Source organism: Meles meles, chromosome 15, assembly GCF_922984935.1.
Source record: "Meles meles chromosome 15, mMelMel3.1 paternal haplotype, whole genome shotgun sequence".
Classification (NCBI taxonomy): domain Eukaryota; kingdom Metazoa; phylum Chordata; class Mammalia; order Carnivora; family Mustelidae; genus Meles; species Meles meles.
In genome coordinates, this window is record NC_060080.1 from 47,451,065 (window position 1) to 47,473,709 (window position 22,645).

A 22,645-nucleotide genomic window follows, 5' to 3' on the forward strand; every position below is an offset into this window, starting at 1 on the left:
CTGGTTTGTCATTAGTAAGATTTTTCCATTTTTGTAGATATCTGTGGCTTCTGAGACCCACATTTCTTAGACATAAAATAAGCAGCTGTACCAGAATGTGGTACTCTCAGATTTTTGGAATGTAAGGATCCCATTTCTTATAGGTAAGCCTTGGGTCTCTCAAAGCAAAATTAATAATATCTACTAGGGATGTGTCACTGGGTTGAGGATTGTGTGGCATTTTACAGTGTACCTCATGACATGGAAATTTTTTTAAGGTTGGCAGGTAACCCAGTATCAATCTAACTCATTCCATGCCCACCTAATCCTAGTATGAGAGTCTTCGAGTTAGGTGGCAAGTGCCCTAACAGCTTTAAAGTGCTTGACCCATGTCTACCAATTTTGTGGCTTTAGCTTTCAAGTTTCCCATTAACAATAGCCTTTATGTCATATTCCCATTAACAGAAACTAGCAGTAACCTGGACAAGAGATGGCATTGTGTGCCCCATCAGCAATTTCCAATATGGAACTGAGGACAGGGGAAAGAACCCAACAAGTGGGGACTACAGACTTGGGGCTTGGGGATTTGATTGGGGATTCTAATCAAATGAAAAAAATGTAGACTGAACTACCCATAGTTCCCAATATGGCATCTGGGTACTGAACCAAGAGCTAGGGGCTTAGGTTTGACCTTCCCTGGACTAGAAAGCCACTTAGATCATAAGATGCAAAGAAAGCAGAACTCAGAACTGAGAGGAGCTTACCTCTTGGCCCTAGGAAATGGCAAGAAGAATTCAAAGGATTCATGAGTAACAGTGCCTATGTTACTTGTTATCCCCCAAAACACACACATTTCCTTCAGATCCTATCACTGACATCAAAGCTGTTAAAACAAAACAAAATTCATCTCAGTTAATTCTAAGTATCTTATTGCTTTTATTCAGTGATTCATGAATTGGGCAGCATTCCATCCAGCAGATAGAAGGGGGCTCTGAGAATTGGTAAAAATGAAAAACTGCTATAGACCAAAGAGAATAGGACTAAGAAATTATATTAGAAAAAGTCTGATTGATTGTAACAAGGTCACTTTCCTTCAGGGGATGATGAGGTCCCTCAGGCAGATTACCTTACTAGTACTGACCAGGTTGATTCCTTATGGACTGGTTTAAGATTCCATTTCTGGGAGTGGCCAAAACTATAATTAAGTTAAATTGTGGTTTGATGAAATGAGTCTTAGCATAAGTGGCTCCATTTTGGACCTTTTGTTTTATTTTTAACACACTACAGTGAAGCTGAGGTGTGGACATACCCTGTACCTTTCCTTGGGTTAAGGGTGTGTGTGTGTGTGTGTGTGTGTGTGTGTGTGTGTACACTTTAGGTAATGCCAGGACAACTCTTTCCAGTGAAGTCATCCACACAACATCTTTTGTCACTCTTAACTCTCTTGGCCCTTTTATGCCTTCACATTGTGTTCAAGAGACACAGTGTATAATTGATTTTTGACAACATCCTTTGTGAAATCTGCATATGATTTAGTATCTGCTTTGGAATATAACATATATTAGATCTTAGTACCTAAAAGAAAACTTGCATTTTAATTGGTCATTACACTGTAAATGTGGGTACCATCATGAGATTTTTCTAATCCACTATCAAAAGCTGTTCTCATGCCTTATATTCCAACAAAGGAAAATTTACACATACATACACAAACATACATATGGGTACATACATATGTCACATGTACCACATATTCATCTTATTTTAAAAAGTTATAAAATACAAATAGATAAAAATCATAAAAGATGAAATGAAACCCATCCAAAATTCATCTCCCAGGAAAATCTGCTTTGTACATTTTATTTTGCCCACACACAAGTAAAAACATGTATAGAAATAGACTCCCTTAATCATCCTCTAGGACCTGTGTTCTTTCCCTCTCCTCTCTTTATTTTTTACATTGTGGTCTTCATTCCCTGTGAGCAAATACTAGTGATTTCATTTTAATGACAGTATGTATTCTAATCATGAATATATTAATATTTCCTGAACTGATCCTCCATCATTGAATATTTGGGTGGGGTTTTTTATTTCTACGTAAACTACACAACTATGAACAAATTATATGTGTATCTTTATGTTTTTTTCCTTAGAAAGGTATACCTCTTTTATTAACCAAATAATATTTCCTCTTTGGGTATTCATTTGCATTTCAATGGATTTTGTGCCTTAAGCCAAAAGTATACATTTCTAAAATAGAATTCAGGTAACAGTTAATGGTAAAGGTGTATATTTGGGGGACATATTATTTCTTTCTCTTCCTTGAAAAATCTTAGTAATTAGATAGTTGCTTGTTACTGCTACTTATAAATCTGAGTCAAATTATTTATGTTATTTATATAATACACCCTCCTTACTAATATTTTGGCACTTATACTAAAACCAAGAAATATTTCTAAAAATCTTCATTTTCACTGATCCATAGCAATTCTAGGTACTTATGTAAAATTATTTTAACTTCTCACACCTTCTAAATTAGATTAGTAATCTTATCCAGCATTCTTTCTCTGTATTGCATTGTTTCATTCTTTTGGATTATTCCAAAAATTCTCTGCCAGAGGATTATGAAAGAAACAATTAAAGAAGAGAAACAAAATGGAAGTTGATGCACCATTTTTTTTTTTCAAAGTCCAATGCAACTTGAAGGAAGGTATAGGCTTTTTAAAATACATATTTCAGGTGTTTGATCATTTTGAAGATATTTTGCAAATTTTAGATAAATATAATAGCGATATAGAACTCACATGCTTTTGTTTTTCTGGACTTGCATAAGAAAAATTTGTATTATTAATGTAGATGATTTTAAAATATAGTGACTGTACTAAGGATGTCAATTATACTCTGGAATAATACTCTTATTGAAGTAACATTTAGTTTTAGATACCCACGCATTTGGGCAATAATATAGTATTAAAGATAACTACTTTAAGACTAAGAATGTACACTTTTAGAAAGTAGTGATCTAGACTGTTCAATAAGATGTGCAAAATTACAGAATGTATTATCAAAGTTGGGAATTTAAAAATTAGACCTAAAATTTTTAAAATGACTATCTTCAAAAGTGATCTAATTACATTTTCCCCTTTAGTATAATTGTTTCTCTATGTGGTTTGCTTAACAAAATACAAATAAACTGACAGGAACAAAAATAAAACTCAAATTGTTTCTGTCGAAAAAAGATAATAAGTCTGTGATATGTGCAGGGGAAAAAAAGCCAAGGCAACTTTTAAAAACTGCTAATTGGATAATATTTAGAGAGTCAGTATTTTACTTAATATTTGATATCACTGAATGGAACTCCTTGTCATTAGGCTTTCATAATATATATATATTATTGGAGAGGAAAAAAAAAAAAGTGATCCTGTGCCTTTAATTTCCCTTTCTGAGAGAGGGAAGGCTGCACACCACTGACAGGCTCACTTGTTCCCGTCTTTAATGTGCAATCTGTTTTCTCCAGCGGAGGGCACTCAGTGTATCACAAACTCAAGCATTAGCACCAACAAGCTCTGAGCATCATCAGTCTCTGGAAAGCCTTCTGAATTAGACAAGGGCTGCCTCTCAGCACAGCTACAAAACACTTTAAACCTGACCAGCTAAATGGATAAACCTAGCCTGCATAGCTTTTAAACTGGGGTCTCATACAGCACAGGAGGCCTACTTGCTTCAAGAACTGAAAATCCAGAGGATGAATTGCTTTATCTGGGAATGGCAAAAGCCAGCACAATAAGGAATGCCAGGTATTCTGAAGATTTTTTCTTTTCTTTCTTTTTCTTTTTCTTTTTTTACCTCTCTTTTTACAGAGAAGTTGGTTACCTTCGAAATGGGCTGTAGCTTTTTTGCACAGATTGCCAATTACTGCTGATGGGTCTCTGGTGAATTACACAATGGTCCTCAGAGCTTAGAGGCCCTCCCCCTCCCCCCCCAACGGCTTCCTTCTCCCTGCCCCCCACCATCCCACCCCATGCTGATTTTTTTTTTTTCATATATGTATATATATTTTTTGCCTGTCCTCTCCGGGGAAGTTTGTATGGGGCTACTAGCTCACATGCAGGATCAGAATGGTGTGAATGACAGCCGCACTGTGTCATGAAGGTGGTGGTGGTTTCAGCAAGAGAGACCAAATAAGAAGAAAGCTGAGAGAGGGGGGATCCGTTTTTGGATGACAAAGGATGGGTAAGTGAACTTTTGTTGTTTCCTTCTTACCAAAGCTGATCCTCTTGGCTTCCCATTCTCAGTCGCGGCATTAGCTGATAAAAGACGGGAAAACAGGCAAAAAGCAGCAGCCTCTGAGTTTGCCAGTTGACTCAGTATAGTTGCTATTATATTTTTAGATCGCTTTCCTTTTAGTAGTTTTTTTTTTTAATACGTAAATGCATAACACGGGTTAAACAGACTCTGGAGAAATATCTTTAAGACTCTCTCTTCTGTATGTGTTTCTACAGCGTGGGAATTGAGCATGAGATAAATATTGTGTTTGCTTCTATTTCTTGATAATATTAACCACGCTTGTATTTCTGGTCGCTGTCAGGAAGATTGTTAACACTTTACTGCGTGTGTGTAGGGGTGGGGTCGTTACTTTATCAGAGGTCGCACAAGGGTTTGTTTTATCTTTAAAGCTATATCTTGAACACAGTTCCAAATTTCCAGCAGTCATTTGCCAGTCTTATTTTTTCAAGTGTGACTGGCTTTTTTCCCCCCTTTCTCCTGTCTGGAAGAGCTGGAATGTATTTCAATGAGATTGTAGCTGGCAAGAGGACAGAGAGCAAGATCAGGTTTCAAATTAAAAACAAAACAAAACAAAACAAAAAACTAGTCGAGTAAAAGAAGGAGAGTTTTTTGATTAGAGGTTTGGCTGATTGCCTCTTGGTTAAAATGTGAATATTTAAGAGAAATAAACTACACAGAGGATTTTTTTCCCCCACCGCTAAGAAATAATAAATCTACAATTGACAGAGGAAAGAAATCCCTTACCATGCAATGATTTGGAAATGCAGCACAAGTGCCAATACATTACAACTTTGCAGGTTTTCTGAACTTAATAGAGGTAGGGGAGAAAAAAAAAAAGTCAGTGAGAAATTTGGGCATGTCCGGATGGAGGGGAGGGGATGTAGTAATCTACTGCTTCACTCCTTGTTTATCCCCCAAATTTGCAAAAGCAACTATTAAAAATAACAGCAAAACCAATACTCTGCAAGGTTATTTTGCATTTTATGCAAATACTTAAGAAGAATTTGACAATCTTAACTTTGGACTGTTCTGCGTTATATCAGTAGCTAGGGTTCTGAGCTGGTATATCCTGGGCAGGGGAGCCACAGTAGGCAGATCTTCCTGAATGCCGAGAGCATATATGCTCATTAACACATTGAGAGTACCATACACTGTTATTAGTCTTCATACCCTGCTTCATTGGCTGCCCATACTTGTCGAATGCCATTTTTTCGAGCTCATGCATTGTTACTCCATTATGCAATAAGGATACAGTTTCAGTCAGGGCAAACTTGGGTTACCTTGACAGCTTGCTTACTGAAGCTCTTTCGTCAAATCAAAGCTTGTTTGCTAAACTAGGAAAGATGTACAAGTATGGGGTTTTCTAAGTCACATTTTTTGCCATTACCAGAAGACTTGGTACTCTTCCCTTTTGATACTGATGTTCAACAGCGTGACTAGCCAAATATTGTTGTTATGACAGTGTTGGCATTAAGTGATAAGACAGGCTGTGTGCTTTTCAGTGTTGATGAACATATGAACTCATGAACCTCGGGAAGGCTTTTCTTTAGTTCACGGCACTGTGGTGATTTGAAAATCAAGGAAGAATGAAGGAAACCTCATTGTAGCAAACATGCAACACTGAAGAAAACAAGACTTCAAATGTTAAATACATTGTTCTTATATCAACTGTCCCATTACTGCACTAGATGAAATGTCCCTGATATCAGTAAGCTGGTGATTTATATTAATAGCTTTACAATGTGCATTTGTCTTCTTTTTTAATATTGTAGGTTTCCGTTTAATTACACAGCTGAGAGGCATGCGTGTGGTGCTAGTGCTACTTCCTACACTGCTGCTTGTTATGCTCACAGGGGCTCAGAGAGCTTGCCCAAAGAACTGCAGATGTGATGGCAAAATTGTATACTGTGAGTCTCATGCTTTCACAGATATCCCTGAGAACATTTCTGGAGGGTCACAAGGCTTATCATTAAGGTTCAACAGCATTCAGAAACTCAAATCCAATCAGTTTGCCGGCCTTAACCAGCTTATATGGCTTTATCTTGACCATAATTACATTAGCTCAGTGGATGAAGATGCATTTCAAGGGATCCGTAGACTGAAAGAATTAATTCTAAGCTCCAACAAAATTACCTATCTGCACAATAAAACATTTCACCCAGTTCCCAATCTCCGCAATCTGGATCTTTCCTACAATAAACTTCAGACATTGCAATCGGAACAATTTAAAGGTCTTCGTAAACTCATCATTTTGCACTTGAGATCTAACTCATTAAAGACTGTGCCGATAAGAGTTTTTCAAGACTGTAGAAATCTTGACTTTCTGGATTTGGGTTACAACCGTCTTCGAAGCTTGTCCCGAAATGCTTTTGCTGGCCTCTTGAAGTTGAAGGAGCTCCACTTGGAGCACAATCAGTTTTCCAAGATCAATTTTGCTCATTTTCCACGTCTCTTCAATCTCCGCTCAATTTACTTACAGTGGAACAGGATTCGCTCCATTAGCCAAGGCTTGACATGGACTTGGAGTTCCTTACACAACTTGGATTTATCAGGGAATGACATCCAAGGAATTGAGCCGGGCACATTTAAATGTCTACCCAATTTGCAAAAATTGAATTTGGATTCCAACAAGCTTACCAACATCTCACAGGAAACTGTCAATGCATGGATATCATTAATATCCATCACTTTGTCTGGAAATATGTGGGAATGCAGTAGGAGCATATGTCCTCTGTTTTATTGGCTTAAGAATTTCAAAGGAAATAAGGAAAGCACCATGATATGCGCAGGACCTAAGCATATCCAGGGTGAAAAGGTTAGTGATGCAGTGGAAACATATAATATCTGCTCTGAAGTTCAGGTGGTCAACACAGAAAAGTCACACCTGGTACCCCAAACGCCCCAGAAGCCTCTGATTATCCCTAAACCTACATTTTCCAAATCTGACCCTACCCAGCCCACCCTTGAAACACCAAGCCCTTCCCCAGGGTTTCAGATTCCTGGCACAGAGCAAGAGTATGAGCATGTTTCATTTCACAAAATTATTGCAGGGAGTGTGGCTCTGTTCCTCTCAGTGGCCATGATCCTCTTGGTGATCTATGTGTCTTGGAAACGGTATCCAGCCAGTATGAAACAACTTCAGCAACACTCTCTTATGAAGAGGCGGCGGAAAAAGACGAGAGAGTCTGAAAGACAAATGAATTCCCCTTTACAGGAGTATTATGTGGACTACAAGCCTACAAACTCTGAGACCATGGATATATCCGTTAATGGATCTGGGCCCTGCACATATACCATCTCTGGCTCCAGGGAATGCGAGGTATGAACCATGATCCTCCTAAAAGCATTTCTACTTCGGGGAAGGAGAGGTAAATGTTTGAAGCTCTAGAGGTGTCTCTAATCACTAGAAAGATTAATGACCCTTTTGCTTTTGGGTTTTTGCTCAGTGTGAAAGGTTACTTAATTAAATTACAACCACCAGGAAATTGACTGTTTTTTGTTTTTTTTTTAAATGGTTGAAACTTGAAAGAAGTCCATTCAAGGATAAGATTAAGTTGGAATAAAGCACTATGTTAAAACATCTGTTTTTTTAACAGTTTGTATACAGGGGTTGGACTTACAAACACACATATACACAAAACTCTTTTCATTCTAAAATTAATGTCTGGTTCTTGTTGTTTGACTTCTGTAATGGAGTAAAGAAGGAGGGACCAGCTTAATTTAAAAACAAAATGATTTTACCAAAATTCCAGGAGGTAATGAAGATTTAAACCAAAGAGCAATTTACCCAAGGGTTGATTTTGTTGTAAATTTTTAGTTATAATTAAAGCATGCAACAGGGATCTCACAAGGATAACTGTTTCTGTGTTACTTGCCATTTAGTTATTATACCAGCATAGAGAATGTCAGAGGCCTACTGTGTAACTGTATTAGGCTTTTAAAGATGTCTTTCTTCCTTCTTTCCTTCCTTCTTCCATTGGTTTCTTCCTTCCTTCCATTTTTTTTTTTTTTTTTTGAATTACTGGACATAGATCACTTTTCATAGGTTTTCTTAAGTGCTAGCTATTTGTATGTAATCAGAATAATTACTTAAATTCCATGTTTTGGCTATGTCCCTGGCAACTAAAATCAGGTCATGATATTGTGGATGATTTAGCAATAACATAATGACAGGCATAACAGGGACTGTTTGTCAATGTTGCTGTCATCCCCAAAAGAAATAATGTGTATTCTTGTTAAACTTATCCAAAACTAAGTGATGCAAATATTTATAAATAAAGAGAGAGAGATTTGAGTTCTGGATGTTTTCCCTTTCTATAACATTAGCTTGAAATGAAGGCATTCCATGTTACATTATTTTCATTTTCATGAGAATGTATTTGGATCCAGTTTCTGATTATTTAATTTTAAAGATCACTTATAGTATCATGCTTAGGAGTAGAAAATAGCCACAGATATCCAACCTGTTGATAAGTAGTACTGGATGCAAATTGTTCTTTGTGTGGTAAAGTTGATCAAAAAGTACAAAAACGTGACTGCCAAGGAATAAGGACTGCTGGAATAAAGTAATAGAAAGTTCTGGCAGTATGTTGTCTCAATATATGATTTTAGAGGATTAGTTTTTCAAAGGAAAGTTTTCATGAGTATTGAATGAATATTTTTCCTTTTATTGCTAGTTATAGTAGTTGGAAAAAATAATTTGCTCTTTGATAATATATACCCAGTTTTTCTATAGTCCTAAAGGCAGATGCTAACGAAAATGTTTTCAGACAAGGCACTGAGTTTGAAATATTCTCAAACCTAGTAGAATTTGGAATACTGAACTATTCTTTACAGAGTTCATTTTCTCCTTTCTGTGTATAATTGAAAATAAGAAAAGTAATCCCAAATAATAAATCCCTAAAAGAAACCTGTATGAGCATTTGATCTAAAATATTAAAGAGAATAAAAGATTTTATACGAAAGTCTTAACAAGTCTTGATGCATTTATTACAGGTTGATATTTATATACTATACATGAATATTAGTAAAACAAGTTCATCTTGTTTTATTCTAGGTTCTCTTTATATTTTGAGATCCTCTTAAAGGCTAATAATAGAAAAAGAAAATCCAGGTCCATTCATTTTCTCTTGACTTTTATAATAGAAAGGTGATTTTTATTTAGAATAATCACTAAGAAAGAAGAAAGATTCTTAAAGAGCCAGGACTTGAGGATAGTGATTCTAAAACTTATAGAGATCTTCAATTCCAGAGATTATTCTTTCAAATACCCTAGGCTTTACCATGTTAGGAACAAAATAAAAGCATGTTTTATTCCATAAAAGCGTGTTTCAAAACACATGTTGATACTATATATGTTATATGGAGGGGAGTTTATATTCATGGAATTGCAGTGGCATTGTTGGAGTTGAATGTGGTGTTAGGATATTAAATAATGAAGAATTTAATTAAATATTGTAATGAAGAGAATTGAAATGGCAGCCTTGTTAAAGTAGATCAAACTCTCCATGCCCTAAAAAGTGAAAAGTGACAGGCTATCCATTTAAGACCATTAAGTCAAGGGGTCCAGTGAAGCTAGATTTGAATGAATGTTAACTTGTTTTGAAACACAAACATGTAAGAACATTGCAGCAACCGCTCCCCTTTATTGACAGGATGTCCAGTCTATTATAGTTATGGGTGAACAAAGAAATGAGAAAAAGCAAATTCTTAGAAACTGTGATGACAACCATAACTTCTCCTTATGTCTTTGTCACCACAGAGTAAAACTTCTCCTGTTGAGAAAATTTTTCTACAAAATGAAGCCAAGAGAGAGGAATGATTTGTCCAAGATTATGATTTTTTTAAGCCTATAGAGGTATGCTGAGTTTTAATCTGGTGTTTTTATAAACCTCACTTATCAATAGCTTAGAAAAATAGTCGTTAATGTATTTAAAATATAATTTTGTGTGGTAGGGTTTTTTTTTTAATTCAAAACACCAAACTTTACCCAATAAAGCCATAAATATTTAACTAGAAAACTTAGCACTAAATGCTAATTTTCTAAGATAGTGCCTTGGAAAAAAACTACATTAAACTGAAAATTCCACTTATACAACAGTTAAATTTAGTTACCATGATCTAAATATAGTCAAAATATTCATTTTGTCTATTTCTTTTAAGAAGAAAATAAAAATATTAAGACCCCTAATTAGAATGGTGCCTGTGAGCTAACACACAAATAAAACATTCAATAAGTGAATAACTTTGGCTCTGTTCTTTATAAGTTATAATTTTGAAAATTCCACATGCACATTCTATGCTAATACTTTGAAGGAGAATATTATAATACCTTAGGCAGTAAAAATCTCTTATATCTATAAAAGAAGAACAGAATAGATAGTTCTGAATAATTAATATATATGGCACAATTCTAACAGATATATACATCTCAATCATCATACCTTGAGTGGAGCAGTGTGCTTGGTTGAACTGAATCATTTAATGTGTCTATCCTCAATATGTGCTCAGAAAGAACTTAAAGCCAAAAGGATACAGCTTTGCCTAAAGCTTAGTAAATTGTTATTAAGAGAGAAAATAGCAAAAAAAAAAAAAAAAAAAAAAAGAGAGAGCGAGAATTGCAATACATACTTTTGAAAATAGTTTGTGAAATTTTGCATAGCTTTATCTCACTAAAAAGTGTTACAAGAATTATGAAGTTACTTTATTCTGCCTACCAAAATTTTACTTTAAATTTATACAGAACAAATTTTTGACTACCTGTTTTTCTAGGATACGTTGTATCAACTGAAAATAGCAAGGGCCTTTGTAAAATTAGTCATTGTGAATATAGGAGAGGAGAGAACTGTTTCTCTTGCGAATTTAAAAAAAAAATGGAACTGGTGAAACCTTAAAATGAATAAATAAATGAAAGTGGTTTCTAAAGAAATCCTCTATCCAATGGATTTTAAAAGTTAACTAATTGAGATATAAAATTTAGTGATCCCATAATGCTAATAGGGCTACCATTAGGAAAATAGGGGTATAGGTGATATTAGATATTTATTTTCCAAATATTTGATATTTCAGTAAACAATTCTTCAAAATCAAGTAAAATATATATATAATGGTTGTAATTGGGCTTATGTTATTTCTTTCACTGCTGTGCAGTAGGTGGTATAGACCATTTCTAACACTTTATATTTATTGAATGTATTATGTCAGATCCTAACTGTTGATTTAAGAGGGATTATTAACTTCTATTTACACTTTAGAAATTGGCATTTTTAAAGTATATAAATGAGGGTGCCTGGGTGGCTCAGTCATTAAGCGTCTGCCTTCAGCTCAGTTAATGCCTGGGATTGTGCCCCAATAGGGCTCCCTGCTCAGTGGGAAGCCTACTTCTCCCTCTCTCACTCCTCCTGTTGTGTTCCCTCTCTCATGGTGTCTCTCCCTGTCAAATAAATAAAATCTTAAAAAATAAAGCATACTAAATGAATTTCCAAGAACTAAAAGTGTAACATGTTCAAAGAGGATTTCTAAGGGAAGCAAGCCCAATATCCTTGAGTTTAGCTTATACTTTACCAATACAAAACTATAGAAAATAAACTTCATTTTGATGGCTTACTACTGCTGTGTTATGTCAAAATGTTATAACGGAAACTCTGTATATTCACATAACGTATATTTATGTGTGTGTATATGTGTGCGTTTGTATGTATGTATGTGTATGTGTTCATATACACACAGAGAGAAATATATTTCCATTAAAGTTCCTTTCTGTTTTGGACATTTGAAGTATTCGTGAAAGAATCTTGGGTTGTTATTATCAGAATTTTTTTGTCAGGGAACATACTTCTTAGAAGTGTTTAAACGTCTCTAAAATCGTTAGTATTTCATGTTTAGATAGTCTTAATGTTCTTCTTTTTTTCAAAAAACAGAATTTAAGCTACACATTGTCATTTTTGTTGTGACTCTGGGATAGTCACTTCCTTTCTCTGTGATCCATTACTAAAATGAGTATATGCAACTAGTACAATATATCCCAACTCCAAGCATTCCTTAGACTAGTAAACTTTGTAAACTCTCTGTGGTCATTTTCAGGACTAAAAGGACAAGATGGGATATGGAGGAAAAACCGAGTTATTTATATTCATTGTCAGTGAGAAAGAAAGAACTTGAGTTAATAAAGATTGGCATGTTCAGGTGAGGAACATTATAATTTCTTTATGCTTGAGGGAAAGCTTCATAATACGCACGCATGTGTGCATATGCATATATGCCAGCACACACACACAAATTTATGTATCTTTTAAATTCTGGCAAGTAACTAGTTACTTTGAGAGCATTTAAAATATGACTGATTTTTTTTTTAAAAGATCTATTGTCTGAATTTGATTCAATTAAAATCTATTTGTGAATAGAGCTTTCATTAGAATATGCAATGGTAGTGGTTAAGAGTGACAGTTTCCAAGAAAGCCTGACATAGTTAATTTAGGAAAGATTTTAAACTAATGATAAGGGCTTCAATTACTTTTTTTAGAATAAGTTTACATTAGCATGTCATGGACAAAATTTTACTAAGATTCCAAATTGAAAAGTCTAACGACATTATGGTCTTAGGAATGTACAGCCTTTGACTCACCCCAGTAATCTTCATATAATTTCAGAATTTTTCTTCTTGAGACTTCTCTGTATTCAATAAAATCTACTCATCCTAGTCTCAGGAATTACATTTATAGATAGCTTTATGCATTGGAAGTTGCTTGGTAATATTAGCATTGGCGACTTGGTGACTCATCAGAATTTTCATGTCTCTAGAGATTCATGAATCATTAAATCAAAGTGAAACACTGGCAACCTGTGTATCATCAGACAGTGGGAGTTTTGAAATATTAGTCTGACTTTGGATCAGTGAAAAGCATGAAAATGATGTTAAATATGTTTTAAAAATTAAAATTGCTTTTTATAGTACCAAAAGAAGTATCATTTATCAGGTCAATTTAATAAAATCTCAATATTTTTAAAATGAAAGAGAAATTATGATGGTGTTTGTCTTAGGTGCTCCATAAGCCATTAAAAATTTAGCTGTAAATTAAAGAAAGTTGAGAAAATCACACTACTTCCTGTGGTATCAAAATCACTAGATTTTTTATGAACTGCTTTAATATGCTTAAAACTCCTCAATATATGCAAACACTATGATTCATACTCCTGCAAAATAGTTCAAAAAATAATGCTTTCACTGTCAAGAGAAATAAAGGCTTAAGCAAATGTAGATGTGGGAAAATTATTTTTTAAGAGTAAGATGTTTGACTTTAAGTCAAATCTTATAATACTTGTAAACCTAAGGTTTGGGAGTGAAAGGACAGTAAAACTGATATGCATTAACGAATGGTTAAAGTAATGGTAAGAAAATTTTTTATAAAATTAGAAAAGAAATCTTGTCCAAAAATTAAGTTTGACTAAAAGGAACACGTTGAACAAGAACTGATGCCTGATCAGATAAGTAGTAAACACATGCATAACTAAATAAGATTATGGTATTTAGCATATTTTGTACAGGCCAATGAGATCTCTATATTTTAATATATAAATGATTTTCTTAAATATATACAAAAGTAACTTTGAAATACAATTGTATTTAAGCAACCATGTGCAATTAAAGACCCATATATTCCACATAAATATTTCTAAAATGCTAAGATGTATATTGTATACAGATATTAAAGTAATATAAATTATACTTTTCAATAGACACTACTTGTCCAATCACATGAATTGCCTCAAAAGTAAATATTTTGGGTAGACATTAAAACCATTTAGACATCATAATTTTGTTTCTTCTGTCATTTATCATGATTGTTTTCTGAATTTTTGGATGTCCATATCACCAGCTCTTGGAAAGTTCTATTAAATATTTATTGAATTCTCAGACCTCAGAAGGGTAAAGATATATAATCAGTAAACCTAGCAAGAAGAGTCATCTTTTTCTTTTATTTTTTTAAATGTAAATTCTTCTATAGAAGAATGTTACATTACACATTTTTATCACATTGATTTTAAAAGAAAAATTTAAAGAAAATAACTATAATATTAAAACAAAATTTCCTGTGTAAATGTTTGTCATTTTTACTTAATATTTCAGTGGTTGAAATCTTCAGATCCCATTGAATCTAAAAACAAAAAAAAATTTTTTTGCAGTATACTTAAATATTCAAAGCAAACAAACTAAAGTGAATATAGATGGATTTGTTTAAGAAAACTGACTCTTTTTAAGGATCCCATAAGCGAATATTTACTTCCAAATAGGAATGTGTAGGGTTATGAACTGATTTCACTTTTGGGTCATTTTCAAGGTTAGTGTAAAATTATATAGATGTTAATTTTGGAGTAGCAAATTATTTAGACAAAGAGGAAAAATACCTGAAATTATTTTATTTAATTCATATTCATGGTATATTTTCATTTTAAAGGTTAACAATTTTGTTTCACTGTCTTCTTTTAAGATTAAGTATCATCAGATAAAGCACTGAAATTTCACTGATTTTTAAAAGCAAACAAGAAACAGTCTGAGTTTAAATTCTGTGCTTGTTTTTAATTCCTCCCTCCTCTCTCAGGTCACATTTGCTGAAGCATTGGTTCTTTCATTTTTTTCCTAGTGATCTAATTATTTGCGAGGGTCAGAATTATTAAAAGTTGATTCCTTGTTTCCTTTAAGTAACTCCTATTAAATGTGCTTATGTTCAAACGAAGCCCTGAAAATACTGTCTGTTTCTTTCAGCATAAATTTAATTATTATGCATTTCATTATTAAGGTTTTTATATTTACAATTTTAAATTGACACCAACATTGTTAAATATTTCTAATAAGACTTAAAAAGAAATAGAAATAGAAATTAATTGTCTGAGTCTTTTTTAGTATGATCTCCACAGATGAAAAATTGTTATTTTCTTCTGTGTTTATAGGTCTGTAAAAGTAATAGCAGAGAGGTCAGCCTTAAAGTACTTTAGGTTGATGGTCAAACCATAGTATGGACCAAAATTGCATTGGTCCAGTGGTTAGATCAAGGGGTGAAAAGGAGGTCTGAGATATTTGAAACTGACTCACTTTACTTCTGTAATATTGGACAAGTAAATATGTATCTGACCTTTCTGTGATATAATTTTTCCATCTATTGAACTGGGATAATAACTTTCCAACTAACTTGTTGAAATGATTAATGAGCTACTATTTGAAAACCACTCTGAACTCCTCTATAAAAAACTTCAGTGTAAATATAAATGATTATTAGCCATAAGCCCTACTGTCTACTGAAAAATGCAAAATACATGTGGCTGTATTATTTTCATTGTTATTATTAGTTATAATGATGGTTATAATACTCCCTGATGTAGAAACAAGTGTTGTGGTTACATTTTTACTAAAGTGAATAATAAACCTGACCTTTCAGTCCCTCGTCTGAGCTGTAATTTAGTTTGGGTACCAGACACACTAATATATAAATAATACCTCAGGATTGTGAAATACTCCCTTGGCTGAACATTTTATTCACATTTCAAAGAAGGTACCATTTACAGTTCTTTTATTAGTATTAACTCTAAGGAAGAAATGGGTTATAGAAACAACTTATAAATTTCCATTCTGATCAAGTATTGCCCTTCAGTTCATTTTCTTAACGAGTGGAGGCAGCTTTAGTTTTCCCCAAAGTGTGTATGCATAACAAGAAGTTAATATGTATTTTTAAGAAGACCTGATATTTCTCTAGCAAAAATACATATTTAATGATTTGATGTATCTAAGTATGTATTTGGTTTACTATAATATGGGCTCTTATTTTTGCATAAATAGATTATTATATAATTCCTGTTTTTGTCCCCATACTTGTAATATATTTTAATGTGAAATACATTTCTTTTGAAGTTCCCCCATGGAATAATACTTCCTGTGATACCATTGTGTGCTGTGGAATAGAGGGCACCATTAGTGCATGTCCTTAACAAAAACAAATGCCCCACAGACAAAAGACAAAATTTTATCTTTTCTGGAGAAAATAGCATGTTATTTTCATGGTGATCGGAAATGCAGAATTATTCCAAAATGAGGATTCTTCCAGTCATTGAAAATGTCTATTCCAATTATGTATTTTGGAAGTAGGGACGTAATGATAGGATGGAGCCATGAACCCACTGGACCCACTAGACCCACTGTGAAACGGATCTGAGCTAAAACTCCATCAATCACCATGAGCCCCTAATCTAACTCTGAGACCACAGTGATGTTTTGAATCTGCAGGAATTAGTGTCACTTCCAAGTCAATTTCCAGTAAGCCCCCAAAACTGATTACACCACTTTCCCCAATGCATAGCCACTTTGTTAAATAGCTGTTTCTCTCTTTGGGAAAGGCTAGGAGAGTATACATTTAGATTTAGAGTATACATTTTGACAGTGTAGCTTTGTCTTTCTTTCCTCAAGGGGATCTGACTTTTCATTTAAATGTTTCTGTATCTGCAGACTGGCTCAAGTCTGGGAATTGATTATGGGGCCATGGCACTGTTCTCATGATTCAGGTTATACTTCTGTTCAGTTGACCTAGATCTGACCTACTTATACTGATCAAGTAGGAATTAGTACTCAAGTACTTTTTTCCTAGGGACACCATGATCAAGTAGACAACACTACGGGTCCGTTGAGTCAAATTATTTTGATTACTGCTTTGACTTTACTGTCTCTTATGGTATCTATGCCTATCTTGTCTTTGGCAATTAAGTGCTGACACTAGGTCCATGCCAATTGGGGATCTCATTTTTCCTCTTGAAGTAGAAATGGCAGTTCAGTGGTAGCTATTTCCACTGTGATTTTTGACCTATAACAAAGAGTGACCACAGAGTCATTAGCCCTGAACTTACTATGCTCAACCTCTTTCCCTTCCCCAGTTGCCAGGTAGTCAATCTATTTCATACTCTTGAGATATGGTCTACAGAACTCTAACTCTAACTTTTTTTTTTTTAATTTTTGAGAATCACTGCTTAGATTCTAATCTTGAGATTTGAAAGGTAAAAGAATGTTATTTATAAATATAATATTTTAAACTTTTTCAAATCGTAATCTCTTTGGCTCTCTGTGTTTCCTCAAATGACTGGATGATAAAAGCTGACTTTAAATCAATATTCCAAATTTATGCTTCTTTAATTTTGGCATAGCATCTTCCTTGAAAATGTGTATACAATTCTCCACCAAAACATGAAGATTGACAAAGATCATTGGCCTATAAAAACAATAGTATCCATTTCTCTTTCTCATTGTGTTTCTTACTGAAAATTTATCAGAACATAATTATTAACTACATATGCAAATACATTATTTTATGAATGACAGAATATTTCTATTTTATAGATAATAAAGATAAGTATTACTCAGAAATATGAGGTACAGCTTTGTGCATTTACCTAATGTATCTTATGTATTTTCCATTATTCTCTAATTATAAATGAATGCTTTTTTTGAAAATGTTGAAAACAAGAGGTTATTTATAAAAATAAAACAAAATAATTATCAAAAATTTTTACTATGCAGTGATAATACTTTTAAAATTCTGCTATTTTACTTCTACTATATGCACAGGTAGTGTATCGTGGGTGTTCATAAAATCAATTTGGCTTTGAAAACTGTATGTATAGATTTATATATTGTTACTTTAAGGTTCACATTTTGTGATGAATAGAATAACCTCTGTATGTTGAAACTACAGTCCTCAAATGTGCCATCTCTTACTTAAGGCTTCTTTTTTGTTGGACATTTGTGCTGAGTTATTTCACTGTTGGAATAGTTCTACAGTGACCTCTTAGTGTAGGTAGAATCCTTGAAGAGAAAATGCATAGCCAAAAGAAAGAAAACTTTAAACTTCTTAAGCCATATTGCTACATTACACCCTCAAAAATATATACCTATTTCTATTAACACATGCATTGTATAAGATTTAACATTTCACCACATATACACCAACATTATTTGTTGTCTTTCATTAAACAAGTTGACACATTAGTTTGTAGAGTTTAATATTTACATCTTTAAACTTAGAATTTTTTGTGTGCAATATTCTGTGTTGTTGGATTTCTAATTTTGAAATATGATATATGAACAGTCCATGAGGTCAACAGTAGTTTTCATTATGTTCTCTTGCATTGCTTTTATTTTTAGAAAGGCCTTTCACATCCTTTATGTAAGTAAACATTCACTATGTTTTGATCCTTTCCTCTATAGGTTTATTTTTATATTTAATTCTTTAATATACCAAAATATCCTTTAGCATATAATGTGAAATATAGACCTAACTTGTATTTTCCTCACTAAAGAATTAGGATTTTGTCAGTGTGTTTTGCCTAATATTAATGTAAAATTTTCATATATCCATGTCATTTTTGTGGTTTCTATATTTTTAGCATGGATTCACTCTCTATTCTTGTATAAGGAACACATTTTTATGCTAATATGATTTTAAGATATATTTTAACTTTTATAAAGGAGTCTTCACTAAATTCCATATATATTTTAAAAAACTGTCTTGGTTATTTTTTTGCTATTTTTATTTGAAATAAAATTTTGCATGTCTCTCTTCCTCCCTCCCTCTCTCTCTAACCTTGTTCTTCCTGAATATGTACACACATGCACATGCATTCTCACACATATGCACGCACACATGACTGGGGATTATGTGGATCTATAAATCAGTTTGGAAATAATTGATCTCATATCAATTTGGAAATAACTGTCAAAGAGAAATATTCTGGATGACATAAAAATATAGAGCTCAATTTACATTACCTATTTTTTGCATCCCCAATAAAGATGAGTTGATTTGCTTTATTTTAAAATTCTAATGCATATATAAGATCATAAGTGTATAGATACATATAAAATTAATATTGACATTTTGACCAAGTCCATTAATTTTAGGAGACAAAGTTAATTTTTTTGAAATTGCTAGTTCAAAAATAATTTTGTAAAATACAAAATGTGTTGACTTTCTAATAGTTATATTGCATAGTTTTCTATTTGTATTGACTAAATCTAAAATATCAAACAATTACATTGATTTTAAGCAATATTTTTGTTCCTCATTTTAATGGGACTGCCTTTTGTGTTTTTGTCCATTTTATCATTCTATTTATTCATTCACTTATCTATTACACAAAAATGTATTGTTTACCTACATTAATAGATATTAATGGGAGGCTCAATGCTTGTGTTTATAATAGCATATGCAATATTTTGTTTTAGGTAATAATTATTTATCACGTTTATCATTATACTTATAGTCTCATTTATAAAATACTCATTTATCAGATGGACATTAAGTTTCACTAAATGACTTTTGGAATATTTTTTTCTCCTTTTTGTGAGACATATCTTTCCCTCCCAGCTTTTAGTTACTGGCTTTATGAATTACATATTTTATTTCCTAATTTTAAATGTTATTTGCATTTCTGGAATTACAGCATTTCATAATATTCTTTCTTAAATCAGCTCTCATTGAGTTTAGTTTTATTTTCCTTACAAGCTTAACATTTCTCTTAAAAAGGGAGGATGGTCAATATTCTCTACCAGTTGAGTTATGCTTAGTAAAATCTCTTTTTCTAGCTTTGAGATGGTTAAAATAATATAGACATTATCTTTTCCTTGAAATTTATAAAACAGCCATTGAAAACTCCCTTTATATTGTCCCCTTGGGGATATAATACTGAAAAAACATAGATTTTATTCAGATTTGTTTGCCTTTTGCTGTCCTTAAATCAGAATGTTGGATTGCAGTTTCCTGGAAAAATGCCAATATTATTGAAAATGTAACATGCATAATAATTTTTATTTTATGTAATAACTTATTCTTAGGCATCTTCTCTGGTCATATATTTGTTCTTTCAGTCTCTGTGGACCACCATACTAGAAACTATATATGAGGCAGGTGAGTTTCTTTGATCCATACTCCTGAAATCCATTATAAAACCCTTAGATCATTAGATATTAGATGCACTTTTTCCTTAAGAATGTGAATTCCTTACAGATGTAAAATTTCTTTAGTCTAATTTTTTTTTGTATTTTAGTTCTGTTTTTTTTTTTGTTCATAATTACTAAGGATTTTCGGGTTTACTGATATTTTAAAAAGAATTGGAGGAGAATCACCTTCAAATTTTATCAGTGTTCTTTTCCCCAAGGTATTAACATCACCTTTGTCTAAATGAATCCCCCAGCAGTGGACTCTGATGTTCAAGTAGTTTTACCTTATCATTCTTATCTTACCTTTTACTTTCTTAAAAAGCCACATAATTTCTTTACTCTGATCAGGGTCAGCTAAATATTTGTGTAAAGGACCAGATAGTAAATACTTTAGACTTTATGGACAATATGTTTTCCTTCACAGCTACATAACTCTGCCATTGTAGCATGAAAGCAACCATAGAAAATATGTAAAGGAAAGTCACATCTGCATTTCAGTAAAACATTATTTATAAAAACAGGTAACATGTTTTCTTATATTTTATAGTTTGCTGAGTCCTAACCTAGATCATTGTCATAAGCTTTTAAAGCCGTTGGAGTCTTACTCCTCGAAATAAACTGTATAGAATTGTCTCCTAACTGGATATCTTCCTCTATTATTGCCCTTTCTTATTCCTCCCCTTCGTGGAAAATCTTTCTGAAAGATTCTACATAAGTCTACCTTTCCTCATCAGTCATTTAGTTCTTCAGACCACTACAGTCTGTCATCAGAGCTCTAAGCCATCAAAATAGCTCTTGCTAAGTTTGCCACTGACTTCATTAACACTAAATTTGATGACTCTTTTATTCTTTGCTTTACCTTGATAACATTCAACACTTGGACATTCCTTTCTTTTTAAATGTTCTTCTCCTTGGAATTCTATATAGGGGCCATGCCTTTTCTATTTTATCATATTCCTTTTTCATATATGTTGTAAACTAAGTATTATGTTTTCCTTATGGCCTCATCCTTGCATTTTCTCTACACCCCTACATTCATTCTCTCTCTCTCTCCCTTCTTCACTCTCTTTTTCTCTTTCTGAATGAGAGAGACATATACTTTACCATTTTTTTTTTTTACTACTAGTAAAGTTATTCTTTAATTGCTTGACCTCTTCTCTGAGTTCCCCATATGCATAACAATTTTCTATTTGGCATCTGAATTCAAAGATCTGATACTGTAACCCATTTCCAAACCAAACCATGATCTTCTCTTCCAAGCCTGCTTTTTTCTTTCATTGGTCCTTGTGAAATGAAACCATATATTTCTGCAAGTCAGAATCAAAGGAATCACACTTGACCCCATCCTCATCCTTACACTCCATAAAAAATCTGTCATGAAGTCCGGTTGATAATATGTTTTAAGTATCTCTCGAATCCATCCGTTCTGTCTTCACTAGAGCCACCTTTTTGTCTTGTTTAGTCTCCCTAACTGATCTCTTGTTCCAAAGGATGTGTTCTCAACTTCGCACACTGGTGCATTTTTTGAAATGAAAGCTGATCACTTCATTTTCCTCCCTAATCTAAAGCAATTTAGTGGAGTCCTGTTCTTAGAAAAAAAATGAAAACACGTAACAGGACTTAAAAACAATGACTAACCTGACCCTGCCTTTGCAGATTCTTTTCACATCACACTCCCTTTGCTCTTAAGTCTCCATCCCAGGAGGCCTTCACATTCTCTACTCCAGCCTCCTTTCCTTTCCCCTCTTATTTGTAGTGCTCTCTCCTTTGGCAACATGATTGTATAAGCCTATACCTAGGTACTACTCACTCCACCTAGTTAATTTCTATTCATCAACCCCTCAAGAAGCCATTGCTGAAATTCTTGTATTGTCAAACCACAGAACTTACTCTTGGTCATCACCACTTTTTTTTAAAATAATGACTTGATGAGTATCTTCTAATTGAGTCTACTCAAGGGCAGATAATATATGACTATTTTTGTTTGACTTTATATCTCCAGTGCCCCATTTCATGTCTTACATGTTTATTGAAAGAATATTTACTGAAGGAATAAATGATTGCATCCCAAATTTTACATCTCTTCATTATTTTCTCACTTTTAAAAATAATTAGATTCTCTTCTTTGAAAAGTTTCTTCGTAAGTTTTGTCTGAAAAATTAGTAAGCTTATTTCATTATTTTAAGTTTAAAACTATGAATTAACTTCAGGGTATAGATTTTGAAGTAGCCCATTTTTTTAATATACATTTTCCTCACTGACTTTTTCATCAATATGCCATTTTATTATACTATTCATGTTCAATATGACAAAACACAAGGGCAAAAATGAGGAAAAAATACTTAATATAGTTTTTTTAACCATTTTCCTGGCATATTTCTGTATTTTTGTTACATAAACAAAATT

At 33.1% G+C, this 22,645-nt stretch overlaps 1 protein-coding gene across 6 annotated transcripts in view; it reads left to right on the plus strand.

Moving 5' to 3' along the window:
• Nucleotides 1–3,523: 3,523 nt before the first annotated feature.
• The window catches only part of LRRTM4 (leucine rich repeat transmembrane neuronal 4), a 757,200-nt gene continuing 738,078 nt past the window's right edge, over nt 3,524–22,645 (plus strand). For 2 of the 6 annotated variants that reach the window (XM_045979711.1, XM_045979714.1), the window contains exons 1-2: nt 4,022–4,212; nt 6,039–7,585. In XM_045979711.1, the coding sequence (XP_045835667.1) occupies nt 4,209–4,212; nt 6,039–7,585 (1,551 nt within the window). In that variant the 5' untranslated portion in view covers nt 4,022–4,208. Of the gene's footprint in view, nt 3,777–4,021; nt 4,213–6,038; nt 7,635–10,027; nt 11,562–12,348; nt 14,312–22,645 lie in introns of those variants that run through there. The other 4 variants (XM_045979712.1, XM_045979717.1, XM_045979713.1 and 1 more) reach the window with 4 other exon arrangements.